Consider the following 17,840-nt stretch of genomic DNA (forward strand, 5'->3'; position numbering starts at 1 on the left):
CGTGAGAGCGGGAGGATGTGGCACAGGAGCAGGGGCGAGGGCCATCCTACTTCAGCACTGAGGACATGGGAGCAGGGGCGAGGGCCATCCTACTTCAGCACTGAGGACATGGGAGCAGGGGCGAGGGCCATCCTACTTCAGCACTGGGGACATGGGAGCAGGGGCGAGGGCATCCTACTTCAGCACTGGGGACATGGGAGCAGGGGCGAGGGCCATCCTACTTCAGCACTGGGGACATGGGAGCAGGGGCGAGGGGCATCCTACTTCAGCACTGAGGACATGGGAGCAGGGGCGAGGGCCATCCTACTTCAGCACTGAGGACATGGGAGCAGGGGCGAGGGCCATCCTACTTCAGCACTGGGGACATGGGAGCAGGGGCGAGGGCCATCCTACTTCAGCACTGAGGACATGAGAGCAGGGGCGAGGGCCATCCTACTTCAGCACTGGGGACATGGGAGCAGGGGCGAGGGCCATCCTACTTCAGCACTGGGGACATGAGAGCAGGGGCGAGGGCCATCCTACTTCAGCACTGGGGACATGGGAGCAGGGGCGAGGGCCATCCTACTTCAGCACTGGGGACATGGGAGCAGGGGCGAGGGCCATCCTACATCAGCACTGAGGACATGAGAGCAGGGGCGAGGGCCATCCTACTTCAGCACTGGGGACATGGGAGCAGGGGCGAGGGCCATCCTACATCAGCACAGAGGACATGGGAGCAGGGGCGAGGGCCATCCTACTTCAGCACTGGGGACATGAGAGCAGGGGCGAGGGCCATCCTACTTCAGCACTGGGGACATGAGAGCAGGGGCGAGGGCCATCCTACATCAGCACTGGGGACATGAGAGCAGGGGCGAGGGCCATCCTACTTCAGCACTGGGACATGGAGAGCAGGGGCGAGGGCCATCCTACTTCAGCACTGGGGACATGGGAGCAGGGGCGAGGGCCATCCTACTTCAGCACTGGGACATGAGAGCAGGGGCGAGGGCATCCTACTTCAGCACTGAGGACATGGGAGCAGGGGCGAGGGGCATCCTACTTCAGCACTGGGACATGGAGCAGGGGCGAGGGCCATCCTACATCAGCACTGAGGACATGAGAGCAGGGGCGAGGGCCATCCTACTTCAGCACTGGGGACATGAGAGCAGGGGCGAGGGGCATCCTACTTCAGCACTGGGGACATGAGAGCAGGGGCGAGGGCCATCCTACTTCAGCACTGGGGACATGAGAGCAGGGGCGAGGGCCATCCTACTTCAGCACTGGGACATGGGAGCAGGGGCGAGGGCATCCTACTTCAGCACTGGGACATGGGAGCAGGGGCGAGGGCCATCCTACATCAGCACTGGGGACATGGGAGCAGGGGCGAGGGCCATCCTACTTCAGCACTGAGGACATGGGAGCAGGGGCGAGGGCCATCCTACTTCAGCACTGGGGACATGGGAGCAGGGGCGAGGGCCATCCTACTTCAGCACTGGGGACATGGGAGCAGGGGCTAGGGGCATCCTACTTCAGCACTGGGGACATGGGAGCAGGGGCGAGGGCCATCCTACTTCAGCACAGAGGACATGGGAGCAGGGGCGAGGGCCATCCTACTTCAGCACAGAGGACATGGGAGCAGGGGCGAGGGCCATCCTACTTCAGCACTGGGGACATGAGAGCAGGGGCGAGGGCCATCCTACTTCAGCACTGGGGACATGGGAGCAGGGGAGCGGTGCAACCAGGCTCAGTGGGAAACCAAGGAGGACACCTGATGTCGGCCCTGCCTCCACATTCACTGCCACACACATAAGTCACACACAATCAAAATCAATCTCTCTCTCTCTCTCTCACTCTCTAATAAATAAATAATACATCCTGCCTCAGTAGGTTTTCTTTCAGGATTGTCAGGGTTTTTAAAGCTGTGAAAGTGCGTTTTACTTGCCAGCCTGACCATCTGGAACAGTGGCTCCCAGCCTGTGGGTCAGGGCCCCTTTGGGAGTTGCGTATCAGGTGTCCTGTATTCCAGACAGGAAGTAGCAGCGAAGTGCTATGATGGTTGCGGATCACCACAGCTTGGGGAACTGTATTAAAGGGTCACAGCGTCAGACAGTGAGAGCCACTGCTCTAGAGTCAGCTAGGAAGAGTCCCGGTGAGGGCCATCGGCAGCAGGCTGGCTGTGGCGTGCTGGGGGATTGCCTTGGTCCTGAACTGTGTAAGGATGAGGACAGGCGCTGGGGGTAAGATGCGGCATGCTGCTCCCACCTGCGACTGCCGCTCCAGTTCCCGCCTGGGCCTCCCCACAGTGATGGACTGTGGCCTGCAGCTGTAAGCCAAACGAAATCTCTCCCTTAAATCTCTTTGTCAGGGTGTTCTATCACAGAGATAGATTAAACTAAGACAACCATTAAACGTACTAACCATATTAACAAAAGAAGAAAAAGCCGTATAATCTGAACAACTTTCAATTGGTTTCCAGCACCTATAGCAGGTAGCTCATTAGCATCTATAACTCCAGCTCCTAGCAGATAGGACGCCCTCCTCTGGCCTCCAAGGACACAGGCACATATATACACATAAATAAGTAATTTAAATTTTTACCTGGGCTGTGGTGGTGTACACCTTTGATCCACTCTGGAAGCCGAGTCAGGCAGATCTCTTGAGTTCTAGGCCAGCCTTGTCTACAGAACAATTTCCAGGACAGCAAAGCTACACAGCGAAATCCTGTCTTGAAAAACAAAAGCAACAAAACAAAATTAAATAGAGAAGATTATAAAAGAGAAAAGAACAAAAAACTAGTAATGGAGGGGAACCTTCTTGACTTTGACATTTACACCCACTGTGGCCCATCACAATGACAGACCAATGCTGAACTCAGAGACAGGGCCAGGGCGCCTGTCTTCACTGCTTGCCTTCAGTCTTGCACTAGAAATTGTCAATTGTACAAAGCAAGACAGAGAAAAAGACGCCTGAGTTGAACAAGGGAAGATAAGTGTTGTTTTGTGATCTAACAGCGTGTGATAATCTGGTTGAATTCTTTTAAAGATGTATTTATTATGTGTACAACATTCTGCCTGCATGTGCGCCTGCCCGCCAGAAGAGGCCGCCAGATCTCACTACAGATGGCAGTGAGCCACCATGTGGTTGCTGGGAATTGAACTCAGGACCTTTGGAAGAGCAGCCAGTGGTCTTAACCTCTGAGCCATCTCTCCAGCCCTGAATCTTTTTTGTTTGGTTGGTTTGGTTTGGTTTTGGTTTTGGTTTTTTGAGGCATGGTTTTTCTGTGTAGCCTTGGCTGCCCTGGACTCGCTCTATAGTCCAGGCTGGCCTTGAACTCAAAGTGATCCACCTACCTCTGCCTCCTGAGTGCTGGGATTAAAGGCGTACACCACCACACTGGCTATGAATCTATTTTTTAAACCTCTGCAGAACATACGAAAATATTACTAAGTTTGTTAGTTATAAGAGCAATATACAGAAAAATGAATTTATATCTTAATATCATTAATCAACAATTAGAAGTTGAAATTAAAATAAAGATGTCACAGATTCATAAACATGAAATAAAAGCAAATTCTAATAAAAGATCTATACATCTGAATACTGCAAATGCTACTGAAAGGAATTAGGAAACATCTGAGTCAACAGGAAACAGACTGTGTCTAGGACCTTGAGTCCAAAATTCATATGGAAATGGGCAGAGGACCCACAATGACCAAAACAATCTTGAAATCAAACAAAGCTTCTATATTTCTATAAATTCGAGTCTATAAAGTTCAACTCAAATTCAAGGCTTACTCTAAATGTATAGATTACAAAACCTAACATGACAGCTAGGCACGGTGGTGCACACCTTTAATCCCAGCACTCGGAAGGCAGAGCAGGCGCATCTCTTGAGTTTGAGGCCAGCCAGGTCTATAAAGTGGGTCTAGGACAGCCAGGGCTGTTACAAAGAAAAACAAAACCTAATGTGACATCAGAGTGACTGTTATGGGATGGAATAAAGTGGGTAAGTACACCCACACACATGAGGCAGAGAATCAATTTCAACAAAGGCTCAGGAAAACAGCTTGTCTCCTCCACTGAACAGGTGGGACAGTTGGATATCCACGTGACAAAAAGTGAACCATATTAAAAATTATATCAGAGCCAGGCGTGGTGGCGCACGCCTATAATCCCAGCACTCGGGAGGCAGAGGCAGGTGGATCGCTGTGAGTTCGAGGCCAGCCTGGCCTACAAAGCGGGTCCAGGACAGCCAGGGCTACATAGAGAAACCCTGTCTCGAAAAAAACCAAAAAAAAAATTACATTAGAATGGAGCCTAGTTCAAGTGTAAAACTCAGTACTGTAAGACTTCTGGAAGGATGCGTCAGGGAAAGAGAACTGACCACTGATACAGCTGACGGGGTTGGTGTTGTGTTGGTGTTGTTTTCATACAAGACCACAGCGTAACTTCATGCGTGGTCTTGATGAAGGCGAAGTGTCTTCTGTCAGCAGACAACGTGAGCATGAGCAGACAGGCCACAGGTGAGCATGCAACAAAACCTTTTCAAGATAAGGTCAGAGGTCAGCTTGCAGGCATTGGTTCTATCATGTTGGTTCTAGGGATCAAAGTTGCCCTCAAGCTGTCAGGCTTGGCACCAAGTGTCCATGTCCAGCAGCTCCACTCAGTTCCTGCTTGTCACACAGACTTACATCTTAACATCTGTAGCAGCTTCTTGGAGAGGGAGCTGACGTTGAGACTGCTTCTGTCATCAGCCTCTCACATACTGGACACACAGGAGGAGGTCACCACACCAAGCTCTGTTCTAGTAGTTTGAAACTGGACACTTGGCAGATGAGTAAGTCAACTTCCCCAGACGTGCTAACTGGAAATTAAAACTCACTCCCTCTCACACACAAACACACACGCTGTCTCACACACACACACCAACATAAACGTTCTGCTTAAAAGATGCAGGTACTAGATCTGTGTGTACTATGTGGCTCCATGTGTTTAAAACTGCAGAAGGCATGAGCTTGTCTGTAGTCAAGGGAGGCAGCTCAGCTACTTGGGGCCAGGTGAGGGAAGGGGCAGGAACATGTGAGAAGCTAGATTTAGCCTTGGTGGCGGTGATAGCTTCACAGTATGCACGTGCCCTGGGTTTTAGGTCTGTGTCGTGACTTGCTGTCCTTTATTAAACTGATGCTGCAAGGTGACCTAACGCTGCCCTGGACCTGACCCTAGACCAAAGCCAGAGGCCATAACACACAGCACATGAGCATAGTGAGCAGTGGGAAGGGATTTGTGAGTATGGAAGGAAATGCCCTCTTTGTAGGAGGGCACATGTGCACAGAGGCCTGAGGTGAATGTCAGGTCAGGTCAGGGTTAGTGTTGGGTTGGTATTCCTGCACTGTTACAGCATATGTGTTCTACGTCCCTGACCCTAAGGGTCTGCTCCCGCTCCATCTTGTGGGTCTTTTCTGTCTTCCTGACACTCCAGATTAAACACACAACCCTAAAAATTTGAAGCTATGATCCACTTGTGAGAGAGGACATGCCTGCTTGGTTTTAATAAGTTCCCCAAGTGTTGTTATCATCTGTCTCTCTGCTAATTAACAAGAATAAGGGAGGGAGGCAGTTAATTAAGGACTGGTGTAAGCTGGGTTCCAGCTAATTGAGGGTTTTTTCATAGACAGAATTAATGTGCAATTCAGGCAGACCTTCCAAATTACAGTTAATAAAGTTTTATTTATAGCACCACTGGGGAACGTCAAGGGCACAGTGTCAGAGAATGTGGGGAAACACTGTGAGTTGGAACTGATGGCATAGTCCAAAGTCAGACATACAGAGGCTTACACTGTGTGCATACGGTCTTGTCCTCAGGAAGGGCTTCCATGGGAAGACAGCTGGGGACGAGGTGGGATTTTCTTCCTTCTGCCTCTCTGGCCTGTGAGTCCTTTACAGTCTCCCAGTGTGTGCTGTTTCCTCTGCAAACCTATTTTTCTCTGAGGAAGTTTGGTCAGGTCCTCAGCCTCACTTCTCCCTGTCCCCACAGTTCACATTCGCCCTTCACATGGGCAGAGCGCAGCTGAAAGAGAGTTCAAGGCCAGCCTTCTCACTGTTGCTTGTGCCTCAGGTCCCAGGCTCGGGCACCGGAACTTCCACACTGGTTCTGCTGGCCACTGCAGGGGCTGCCCTGGGAGGAAGGCGGGCACGCTCCACCTGAGCCCACTCTTGTGTCCAGAAACCTGTGCTTCCTGTCTGCTAAGCTTTACAGAAACCTGAGATGATAGTCTTCTCTGTCTGAGGCATCTTAGTGGACATTTATCACCACTGAGTCCCTTGTTGGTGCCTTAACTACACCATCCAGCCACCCATCTCACCTCAGAATTTCTCCCTCAGTCCACCGCCCCTCTGGTGGCCATGGCAGCATGGGGCTTGTCCCCAGGCCTGCACAACCCTCTGGTGGCCATGGCAGCATGGGGCGTGTCCCCAGGCCTACACAGCTCCTGCAGCATGTTTGCCTCAGGACTCAGCTGGGTAGTGACAGACTGGAGGTGGAAGACAGATGAGTGCCTGTCACATGTGCCCTGCTGTGTGTTAGCGGCCTTCTCCCTCCAGAGTCACCACTCCCCTCCCCAGCTTTGCTGTGCTCGGGACAGCAGTTTGGGGACATGCTGGGATTTGCTGCAAACACTGTTTAGTTTCTTTAGACACTTCTGCTCTGTTTAGGACCCGAATGTGGATCTGTGTGAGTAGTGGGGAGCGAGGTTCATTATTTATTTAGACATTGTATTAGTTACTTTTCTGTTGCTTGATTAAATGCCAAGGCCAAAAGTGACTTAGGGGAGAAGGAGCTTACCTTGCCTTGCAGTTCAGGAGTGAGCCCTTAGAGAGGGAGGGGGGAGGAGCCCAGTACCAGAGGCTGAGGCCAAGGTCACATCATCAGCCATGGATATGGACCAGAGAACAAAAACCAGAGCTGGAAAGGCTATAAACTCAAAGCCCACCCAAAGATATACTTCCTCCTCCTCCTCCCCCTCCTCCCCTCCTCCCCTCCTCCTCCTCCTCTTCCTCCTCCTCCTCCTCCTCCTCCTCCTCCTCCTCAGGGCTCTACCTCCTGAGGCTTCTGTGACCTCCCCCCAGTGGCAGCACCGGCCAGAAGCCTCATTTTCAAACCATCAGGCATCTTATAAATCTGTTTGGGATGGATTTAGTTTTATACTTCTGAGTTTTTCTAGTCTCCCTTCTCTGTAGTGAAGCCACATTTCTTCCTGGAAGCTACCTTCATGGGGGCATCTCTTAGGTCTGATGGGACAGAATGGAGACGTCATCCTCGCTGCCACTGTGACAGTCACAACTGGTGGACAAGAGTCAGGAACATGCTCACAGGAAAACTGAATAAATGTCTTCTCTCCCTGCCACCTCCTTCATGTGATTACATTGCTTTGAGGGTACGGTATGGCTGGAGTATAGGTTGTAGTCTGCAGAAAACCAGTGAAGGGAAGGGCAGTGTTAGGGACACATGTCTGCAGAAACCTTTGCTTTGTGCAAGGCCGTCAGCAAGGCTAGAACACTGTGGGAAGGCACCGAGCGCTGTGCATGATCCTCATGGGAAGTTCCCCCCAGTGCAGGCATACATCATGAGCGGCACGTGTCACAAGCCTCAAGTGGTCAGGGTGTGCTACCTCAGGGCCGCAACAACTCACGACACGGATTAATTGTCCTGCTAGTGTAGCCAGGAAAGTAGAAGTACAGGTGGCCAGCCCCACGCTGTGTGCTGTCGGGGTCTGTGCAGAAAGGAGCTTTCTGGTCTGCACCAGGCCGCACCAGTGCCCCTCCCCAGCTGGGGAGGCTGAATAGCCCCAGACAAAGCTGCAGGAGGCCTTTCTAGCTGAGCTGCAGTGGGGACTGGAACAGCAAGCTGGGGTCTCTAATGGGAGAAGGACAAGATGAATGTCCTCCTTCAAGAGGACGCAGGAGTCACCTCCGATCGCCTCAGGCTAACGGCACCAGCCGTGACTAATGTTGGTATCAAGGCTGGTGGGTAAAGGGCTTCTTTCACAAGCCTCAACCTGCGCTTAACCCTGAACCCTACATAAAGGTGCAGTGGGAGGACCAAGAGCCGGCCCCTGACCTCCACAGGCGTGCCGTGGCATGGTCGCCCACACATGCATCATATATGCACACAATAGTAAGAAAGAAGCTGGGCACACCTTTCATCCCAGCACTCAAGAGGGAGAAGGAGGCAAACCCTGAGTTTGAGGCCAGCCTGGGCTGCGTAGTGAGTTCCAGGCCAGCCAGGGCTGCGCAGCAGGAAGGAGGAATGTGGCCTCAGTGCCAGGCCGGGGCCTGTGTGACAGTGCTCTGTGGGACCCTCAGGCACAGGGCAAGGCCTATGTAACAGAAGCCATTCAAGGCACTGAACTCGATTCTAGGAAGCAAGTGACTTCCAGCCCCGCTTCTGTGTATAGTGGGGTAGGTTTGGGTCTGGGAAGCCCAAAGGGTCCATTAATACTAATAAAGGAACTTTGTGAGGTAGGAGTTTAACACAGAAGTCAAGGAGACAACAGCTGGGAGATTAGACAGGGCGAGCCGCCTGTTGGTGGTAGGGTCGTAAATCCAGGAATAATTTAACTTGAGATAGGGAAGGCTGCCACAAACAACACCTTAAAACATTCCTGAGAGACATAAAATCAACTTGAGCTAATAAAAACATACCCTGCTCTCTTACAGAAGGGTTCTGTGTCATAAGCATGTCAGTGTTCCCTCTTAATTTATAACCTTAATATAATCCTAGTAAAATTACCAGTGGGCTTTTTTTTCTGGAGCTAGACAAACACAGTCTCGGTTTCATGTGGAGAAATAAGTGGGAAGAGGCAGGGAATCCTGGCTAGGCGGAAGAGTGATGGAGATCCTGTCGTAGACACCAGTTAGCTGTGACGCAGCAGTAATGAGGAGCGGCGTGGACCAGGCCTCACAGACACGTGCACCGGTGGGCATTACAGAAGCGGTTCCCGGTGGATGCTGCGAATGACAGTGGTAGCTCCTCAGGTGTGCAGCTCTTCAGCTGTGTGGGTAGAAAAGCCAGGAGGCAGCTGTAGTTTAGATGGTGAGTGGCTCCCAAAGCCGCTGGGCAAGGCCGGGCCGAGCAAAAGTGCTTTGAGACCGTAAGAGGTAGGGCAGCTGGGAGCTCTTAGGCCGTGTAATGGAAGCTCCATCCTCCTTCCTCCTGCATCTTCCAGCACGTCTTCCTCACGCTGAGGTAAAGCCTCACTGTAGGCTCAAAGGCAGCAGGCCAGCCAGACACCAACACCATCATCTAGAACAACACTTTTGTTTTGTTTCCTTTTATTTTTCTTTTTTTACATATACATTTATAGTATTACACATATATACAATAAACTGCATATAGCAAGAAGAACTCGTTTTGTTCTTTGAAACAAGGTCCTTCTATACAGCCCTGGATGGCCTGGAACTCCATATATAGACCAAACTGGCCTTGAACTCACAGAGAACCTCCTGCCACCACACCCAGCCCACTTTTTCTTCCTTTTTTTCTTTCACTTTCCTTCTTTTAAGTTGAGTGTATAAGGTATTTTATCACAGAGACAGAAAGCTGACTGACAGAGATTAATTATGCACTTTGAACAATAGGATTTAAAGAACTAGCTTCTTTAAGTAAAAATAAAACCATAAAAACATTAAAAGAGAAATCAGGTAAATTCTATGTTAACTTGGGCTGAGTGCACTTTTTAAACCACAATTCCAAATTTAAATGCCTTTGAAAAGAAATTTATTTGACTATAAATAAATTTTATGTAGGGAAGTATTTAAAACTATGCAACAAGTAAAAAGAAAAATGGGTTCCCTTATGCATAAGGGCTCCCACAAACACAAAAACCCTACCAACAATTCAGTTAGCAAGTGGCCAAACCGAGTGCAACAGGAGCTAATGAAGAGGCGTGTGATTTTGAGCACCTGTTGCTTTTATGAGTTCAGTTCCTAGAACTCATGGCAACTCACCACCATCTGTAACTTCAGCTGCGGGGGTCTGACGCCCTCTTCTGGCCTTCTCAGACACTGCACACATGTGCTCACACATGCATGGGACGAACACCATTCATAAAATAAATCTTTACAAAAGTTGATGCAAATGGCTATTGACAGTGTGGGGTTGCTGTTTTTCCTAAGTGCACAGTGAGGCTGGTTAAGTCCACAGTGCTATGGGCACCTACAGAGATAATATTAGGGACTGTAAAAGGGGCAAGGAGCTGCCCATGAGAAAAGTAAGGGTGCGGGATCAGATCTTTACACTACGCCATAGATTGGCTTGAAACAGCAAGAGACAGCCCAACTCTGCAGCTAAAGGGACTTCCACTCAGCAAGAGCCAGTCCCTGACTTGGCCACAGAAAAAGGATTACAGTGTGAAACAGAGCTAGGCTTATTAGGAAGGCATTTCAACATGTATTTAAGCACTTAGATATGCAGAAAGGCACTCAGGAAAGTAATGCAGCGCGCCTGAGGGCTTACAGAGTCCTGCCTAGTGTCTCAGCAGTGGCCAAGTCCCCGCTCAGAGGCTCGCTGAGAAGCCTCCTTTGCTTTGCTTGGGTTCTGATAAATGAGACAGTACATGGCTCCAGGGGCCTTGGACAGGATTTCAGTCTGACAAAATAAAGCCTTAGGTCACAAGGCCACCCAAGAGGGTAAAGATGGAGCTTTGGTTATAAATGGGATTTCCAGCTGAGAGGGAGAAGTCCACATAATGCTCAGCCTCCAGCAGCACCTTCTCCTATTTTAACCTTCCTACAAATGTCTCTCTTAACAGGAATATGGTCCTGTGTCAGCAACCTGAACAGCAAATGCGAGCCACACAGAGGTTTTGTTTGTTTGTTTTGTTTTTTTAGATTTATTTGTTTATTTATTTATTACGTATACAATGCTCTGCCTGCATTAGGCCTGCAGGCCAGAAGAGAGCACCAGATCTGATTATGGATGGTTGTGAGCAACCATGTAGTTGCTGGGAATTTAACTCAGAACCTCTGGAAGAGCAGACAGTGCTTTAACCACTGAACCATCTCTCCAGCCCCCACAGAGTTCTTGATTTTCAGCTGGCAGAGACTTCAGCCAGTGCCCCTTTCCCCTTCCCAATTCTCCTTGTCTTTCTATCCTGCATCATGTAACAATAAAATTTTTTGAAAGAAAAAGTAAGAGCCAGGCCCTGGAGAAGGGAGGTTTACTCACACGGCTGGTCCACAGCCCGCTTTGGAGCGTATTCACCTTTGCCCTCTCCTCACCTTCCTCTCCTCTCTCTGGTCTCCTGGAATCCTGAATGAGGCGTGGACTGGGTTTCATTGTGGCAGAGACGGTCCACCAAGAAAGCCCCATTTTCCAGCCTTCCCTTCTTCCTTCCTTCTCACTCTAGCCTTATTTATTTCGTCATTGCTCCTGACCCTGGAAAGCACTGCTTAGCAGAGTCTGGGCTGGGCTTGGTGCCCCTCCTCCATCACAGAGCAGGACCTGTCTGTCACTGGTTTCCAGCTCTGCTGGGCTGCAGCCGTGCTTCCTTTCCAGCTCAGTGAGGCTGCTGGCCTAGGACACACACAGAGCAAGTGGAGCTGCTGGGGGAGGGGCGCTCTGCATGCAGTGCAGCCAACATACACATGGCACCTGTGAGCATCATGTGTGGAGAGCAGCCATAACGGCTGCTTGCCAGCAGTGTGACAAGCTTATCAAAACAGAAATCTTTTAATATATGCCTCATAATCAGCAGACTCTGCTTTTGAAGGCGTATTAAAGTGATCCTTTCAGATCTTCTGACTTGGGAGGCTCAGACGTGGAATTAGTAGGATATGAATTAATGACAGTTCATTACTCTCAGATGAGCTGTGCTTCAGGAGCTCCCTGTAAACGTGTGGGCTTTGATTTGACTTGTCAGGGCTCCAGTTTGAAAACAAAGAAAGGTGTCTTTCCTCCTGAGCCACAGCGTGGCCTCTGCTGAGGCAGACATAGGGGGTCCGTGGCTCGGGGGGCCAGGCCTTCATGACAGGTTGAGGCTTCCAGTTGTTTGTTAGCTGCCTCGACTAAAGCCGGGACTGTATGATACGTGTGGCTGGGTGAGCAGAAGCTGGCCTCAAAGCCTGCCGTCTCCGTCCTGTCTAAATACACCTCGCAGAGCCAGGGCAGCGTTCGCCCCATGTGCCGGCTCATCATCACCGTACCACTGTGAGGCATTCTTCTGGACCCTGACAAAAGGAGGGTGTTGAGGGGTGTTCACGCTGAGAGTCCATGCGATGGCCGCCTGCCTCTGCGAAGGGCTCAGGACCAGGCTGCTCTGGAAAGTTAGGGGGGGGTCCTTAGGCAGGGTGTGCCATTCCTCTTTCTCATCTCAGTTCTCAAGGCCCAGGCTGGGTTCTTAGAGGGTCTCTGAGCTTAGAGCAGAGCTTTTTGGAGCTGTTGAGAAGGTGGTAGGCACGTCACCCTGAGTGCTGGTCCCAGAAGGCCTTGGTGTCTGTCCCCACAGTGCCCTTCATTCATGGGTCACATGACTCTCTAGACTATTCCATCTTTGTGCCACTCAAGCCGAGTTGTGAGAGCCTGAGATTGAACCATTCCATCTTTCCTTTCCTCCTCCTGCCACCTCCCACAACATCACCCTCAACTTCTGAGTTCATGAAGAACCAGACTTTCAAGTATGCCCCCAAATCAAGCAGCCTAGTGGGAGGTAGGGCCAGCGGCAGAGCAGAGGCCATCAACAGCCTTCTTTCCCAGCTGGGCCAAGGCCTCAGTCTCTCCTCTATTCACCTTGAGGAGCTTGTATGACCAGGACCTATGTGACTGACATCAGCTCTGATCTCACTCCTGTGTTCACCTTCTTCCTGAATGGATCTGCCTGTGTCTCCGTCTCTAGTGTGTCGCACTCCTGTCTGTGTGACCCACCTCTTCAGGGAGTGACGTGGGTGGTAAACACCCCTGCCCTTCCATCCCTTCAGTGCTTTCCTCACGTCTCTGCACTGTTTCTGTTCTGTCTGTGTTACACATGGCCCCCACCTCTGCTCTCAGCCACAGCGAGCCTGGACTTGTTTGTTTTCATTGCTGTGGTAAAGTACTTGACAAAGGCAACTTATGGAAGAAAGGATTTATTTGCACTCCGAGTTCAACGGCACAGTCCATGGTGGCGGGTCGTCATGGCAGCAGCATCATGAGGCTCAGGCAACTGGCTACACTGCAGTCAGATGCAGAGAAGGATAAATGCTACTGCTCGGCACATGACCTTTGTATGTAGTAGGACCCCAGGCCATAGGAGGCTGCCACATGTTAGAGAGGCTCTCTGTCTCCTGTAAGCTCTAGATAGCTAGTGGCCACTGTTAACAGTGCAGCTGACTGTGGGCCTGCAGTCGGGCTGCACTGTCTCTTGTGCGCAGCTGCTGGCTTTCAGTGCTTCCTCGCCCCTGGTCACCTGCCTCTTCCCACCCTATGTTCTAGGACTGGCCTGTGTTTCCTTCTTCCCATCCTTATCTCTGTCTTTCTCCTTAATTCTGCGCTGTTGTCCTCCAGAAGGCATACCCCTCCCTACCTTCCAGCTCCCTGTGACTTCTTAGATGTTGCCAGCACATGTATCATTGCATAGCACAACTGTCTGCTCAGCTGTCTCCCTCAGCAGTTAAAAGCAGGGCTTGACTGACTCTGTCACTAGGCTACAACCAGTGACTGCACAGGCAGGGCCTCCTGTATGTGGCACGCAGTGACCACACAGATGGCATAGTGGTCACAGCAAGGAGTCAGCAAGTTAGAAAGGCTGCGTCTCTGGGGGCTTCTTAGTGCTTCGATTAGACCTCGAATCCTAGAGCTCTTTCTTCACTTAAGGGTGAGGGTGTCTAGGGGCTCCCATTAAAGTATTCTATGGCATGAATCCAGACAAAATCCTTAGAACTTCACAGAAACAGCAGTACTGCCAAGCATCCTTTCGTGGACAGCAAGAGGAAGGAGCCTGACAGGAAGAGGGGAGGGCAGGTGAGGGAGCTGACTATGAACCTGAGAGGACTAGACTCTAAACGACACCAGGAGCATGAGAGAGAACTGAGGAGGGTGGGGCTCCTGCATGGTCGGGATTGCCAGGGGGGAGCTTGACAGTGTGCTCAAACTTTGGGGTTATGACCTGTGCCCCACGTCAGGTCCAGCCACCCACCCTCAGAAAGCCAGTGCCGCACGCCTTTGATCCCAGCACTTGGGAGGGAGAGGTAGACGGACCTCTGTGAGTTCGAGGCCAGCCTGGTCTACAGCTCAAATTTCAGGACAGCCAAGGATACACAGGGAAACCCTGCCTCAAACACTCCTCCAAAAAAAAAAAAAAAAAAACATTAAAAGTTGAAAGAAAAAGGTGTATTCAGTATGGCCACACTGTGAAGAGAAACAAAAAGATACAGAGAAACACCCACCCCCACCCCCATCTCATTCCATCTTCAGGATCCAGAAGTGAGATTAAAGTTTAAATAGAAGGCAAAAGATTTACACATCTAAGCAGAACCAGTCAAGCGTCTGTCCCACCCTCTATTGGCCCATCTGGCTTTTAGTCTCAGCATGTAAAGTGGTCTGTATGAAGTCTCTGGAACACAGTGATCCCTCTGTCTGGTACCTTTTTTCCCCCTGAGACAGGGTTTCTCTATGTAGCCCTGGCTGTCCTGGACTCACTTTGTAGACCAGGCTGGCCTCGAACTCACAGAGATCCACCTGCCTCTGCCTCCCAAGTGCTGGGATTAAAGGTATACCCCCACCATGCCCAGTTTACAAGTGTTTCTTTAAAATTTCTTCATTTCTGGCTCTAGAGAGTTGGCTCTAGAGAGTTGGCTCAGTGGTTAGGAGCACTTGCTCTTGCAGAGGACCCAGTACCTACATGGTGGCTCACAACCATCTGTCCTCTAGTCCCAGGGCATTCGTACCCTCTTCTACCCTCCTCAGGCACCAAGCACACATGTGTTTCACATTCTTACATATGTATAATCAATCATGCAATCAAAACATTCTTATACATAAAAATAATAAACTAAAGATGTCAGAATACCTTCCTTTCTGCCAAGCTGGTGAACCTGGGCGGAAGCTGGGAGGCTGAGAGGAAGGTGTCTGTACTGAACACAGCAGGGAGAGCCAGGGTGGCGAGCATGTCCCTAACCCAGCTGCCGGCAGCCTGGTGGCCAGAGGCGTTGAGAGGAGTGGTGTGCTTTCTTGTGAGAACTAGGATTCCAGCCTTCTCCTCATGGGCAAGAGCCAGAGCCTTTTCCCAAGGGAAAACTGGGCTTGCAAGGAAAGACGGGTAGTAATGAAGTAGTCCTGCATGTCTGCATGCTCCCGCTTCCTAACACGCGCACGGCGCCGCCCGCTGGCTCCCGCACTCACGGCCTCTCTTCTGTCTCCTTCTCTCTCCAGTCGTGCCAGGCTGACCTCGTGAAGGACAACGGCCACAAGTACTTCCTTTCCGTCTTGGCAGACCCGTACATGCCGGTAAGAACTGAGCCACACTTCTTTCTCGGGCAGCATGGGATTGTCTCCACGTGCACACTAAGGTTGCCGTTCCTCGCTGGGGGCCAGGTAGAGAGGTGCTGTACACAGTTACACATGGGTGGCCACTTACTGCCCACGCTGTGTGCTGCTCCATTTCCTCCTGCCCCAAGTGAGAATCTGGTCTTCCTATGCCAGTTGGTCATCTGCCATTGCATCTCTCTGCCTAACCGTGGCATCTCCGTTACCTAGAACCTGTACCCTGGACAGAAGGACAGACGAGTGAACACTTGTATGTCTGCAGTGTGGCGCCTCAGGTGCCTTGATGGTCCTTTAACAGAACAAACTGTTGGCATGCTTTACTGAAGAAAGGAAAACGTTGTTTGAAAGTTTGGCTTTCGTGCATACTTTTTATTGTATTGTTTTTAAAATTAGATGAGCATAGGGTAGATGGTAGCTTTCTCGCTGGTTTTACTATCACCAGTGTCTTTAGTCGCCCTCCCTCCAGCTGCTCTGCGTGGTGCTGTGACAGAACAGCCGGCCTCGCTCACTCTTACATACGGCTCCTGGAGCCAGAGTGTCCCAGTACAGCAGCAAATTGTCACTCTGAGATGGTGGCTACAGGGGGAGCTGTTAATGTAAATTCTTCCTCTAGCTGTTTGTTTGCTTTAAATGAAATGATGCAATTTTTAAAGAGAAAGGAAAGAACAAAGCTGCCAGCAAAGTTGTAAGCGGAACTGGTTTGCTGTGCGGTGGGCAAATGGTACTAATGTACTTTACCCAAGTGATGTTTACACACCGTCAGAGGCAGCTAAGTCTGTCGTGACCCATGTTCTGGAAAGAAGACCTTGCCTTCCCTTCAGAGGAAGTAAGAATATAAACTAAAGGAAAGTGAAAGCTCTGAACTGGCTGACCTGGCCTGGGCAGCCACACTTTCACTGCTCAGACCTGAGAAAAAGAGACCTTCAAACACCAGAGAAGAGAAGAGCCCATCGGGGCCCAGTGGGCCGCAGTCATTGCACCACAGTGACCTCAGAACACCATGTGTTACACAGACCCTATGTAAGATAAAAGGCCCTGAGCAGTCAGCACTGCCAAGAGAGACAGCGCTGCTCATGCCAGGAGCCTGCAGGATGTCCTGGCCCTCTGAGAACCAGCAGAACTTACCTTGCTTCTGCGACTCAGCCTGCACCACTGAGGGCAAGGCCTGAGTCTGCACTGCCCTTGGTTGAGAGCCACAGCGAAGTAGCTGCTGGGAAAACCACATCTGGGTCTCAAGTCTGTGGTCCTGATGGAGCAACCCTAAGCATTCCTACAGAGCTTCTGCCCTAGAGCCCAGGAAGCACAGGCCTGAATACCCCGAAGGGAAGGAGGCTACTGTGTCAACACACAAGAGACCTAGCACCCCAAGAAAGAGCCAAGGGGGCTCCCAGAAAAGTCCCTGAGACACAAGCAGTCAAGACATTTGAGGGTTGCTGGATAAAGGCAGTTTGGCTTAATCCTGCCGGTCAACCACTATGTTTTCTTCAGAAACAAAGTCCTGCCTGCTGTAAGAAAATAAAATTTGCTTTTTACCTATCCTTTAAAATGATCACTTTTAAAAATAGACAAACTTGGGGATATGGAGTACAAGCTTCCCCCCAACCCCCATGTAAACCTCAGGAGGTGATGGCTCACAGGGCTGAAACACAGCCAGGGAGAGAATCAGTGAGCACAGGTGGGGATGGCCATTGTCGCTGACGGAAGTCCGGAGCGCCGCAAGGGAGGCAGTAGAGGCACAGCACCTGAGCAAACGGCAGCTGGAGCTCACAGAGCTGAAGAAAAGCATGCACAGAGAACCCTGGAACCATTGAAAATGCATCCACAGAGACGCAGCGTAGTCAAAGTGACAGGTGCCAGAAACATAAAGAAGATCCCCAAAGCAACCGGGACACAGGGAGCCTCGGAGAATGCCAGCGATGGGCCTGGCACGGTGGACAGTCCTTCCAGCCACTGCGATAGTATGCTGAGTGCAGACGTAGAATGAGGGCTGGGCGCTCCTCCACAGTGAAGACGGTGGCCTGCACTCTGTCAGTCAACTCAATGGACGTCCCCATAGGAAAGCAGCCAAGAAGCCAGTGATGTAAACATAGATAGTTGTTACTAGGAAGGGTCACGGGCAAGAAGGAATATTGGATCAGAGCAACCCTGAGAGCCTGGCCCCGTCCCAGGGGACATGGGACAAGTCTGTTGATGTGCGTGTGGAATGCATGAGACACTGCGAGGAAGCCATCGTGGGCTGGTGGCTTTCCAACCATGGAGACAAGGACAGGCAAACGAAGGGTGATCTGTCCGGTAGACTAGAGCTGAAGCAAAGTTCAGAGTGCTGCATTGGTCTTGGCTACCAGTG

The 17,840-nt window shown here is 50.9% G+C and overlaps 1 protein-coding gene across 1 annotated transcript in view; it reads left to right on the forward strand.

Moving 5' to 3' along the window:
* Rptor (regulatory associated protein of MTOR complex 1) overlaps positions 1-17,840 on the forward strand; it is a 298,025-nt gene that overhangs the window by 226,148 nt on the left and 54,037 nt on the right. The window contains exon 14 of the mRNA XM_051159180.1: positions 15,380-15,454. Coding sequence (XP_051015137.1) covers positions 15,380-15,454 — 75 coding nt within the window. The remainder of the gene's footprint in view (positions 1-15,379; positions 15,455-17,840) is intronic.

This window comes from Acomys russatus, chromosome 16 (assembly GCF_903995435.1).
Source record: "Acomys russatus chromosome 16, mAcoRus1.1, whole genome shotgun sequence".
Taxonomy (NCBI): domain Eukaryota; kingdom Metazoa; phylum Chordata; class Mammalia; order Rodentia; family Muridae; genus Acomys; species Acomys russatus.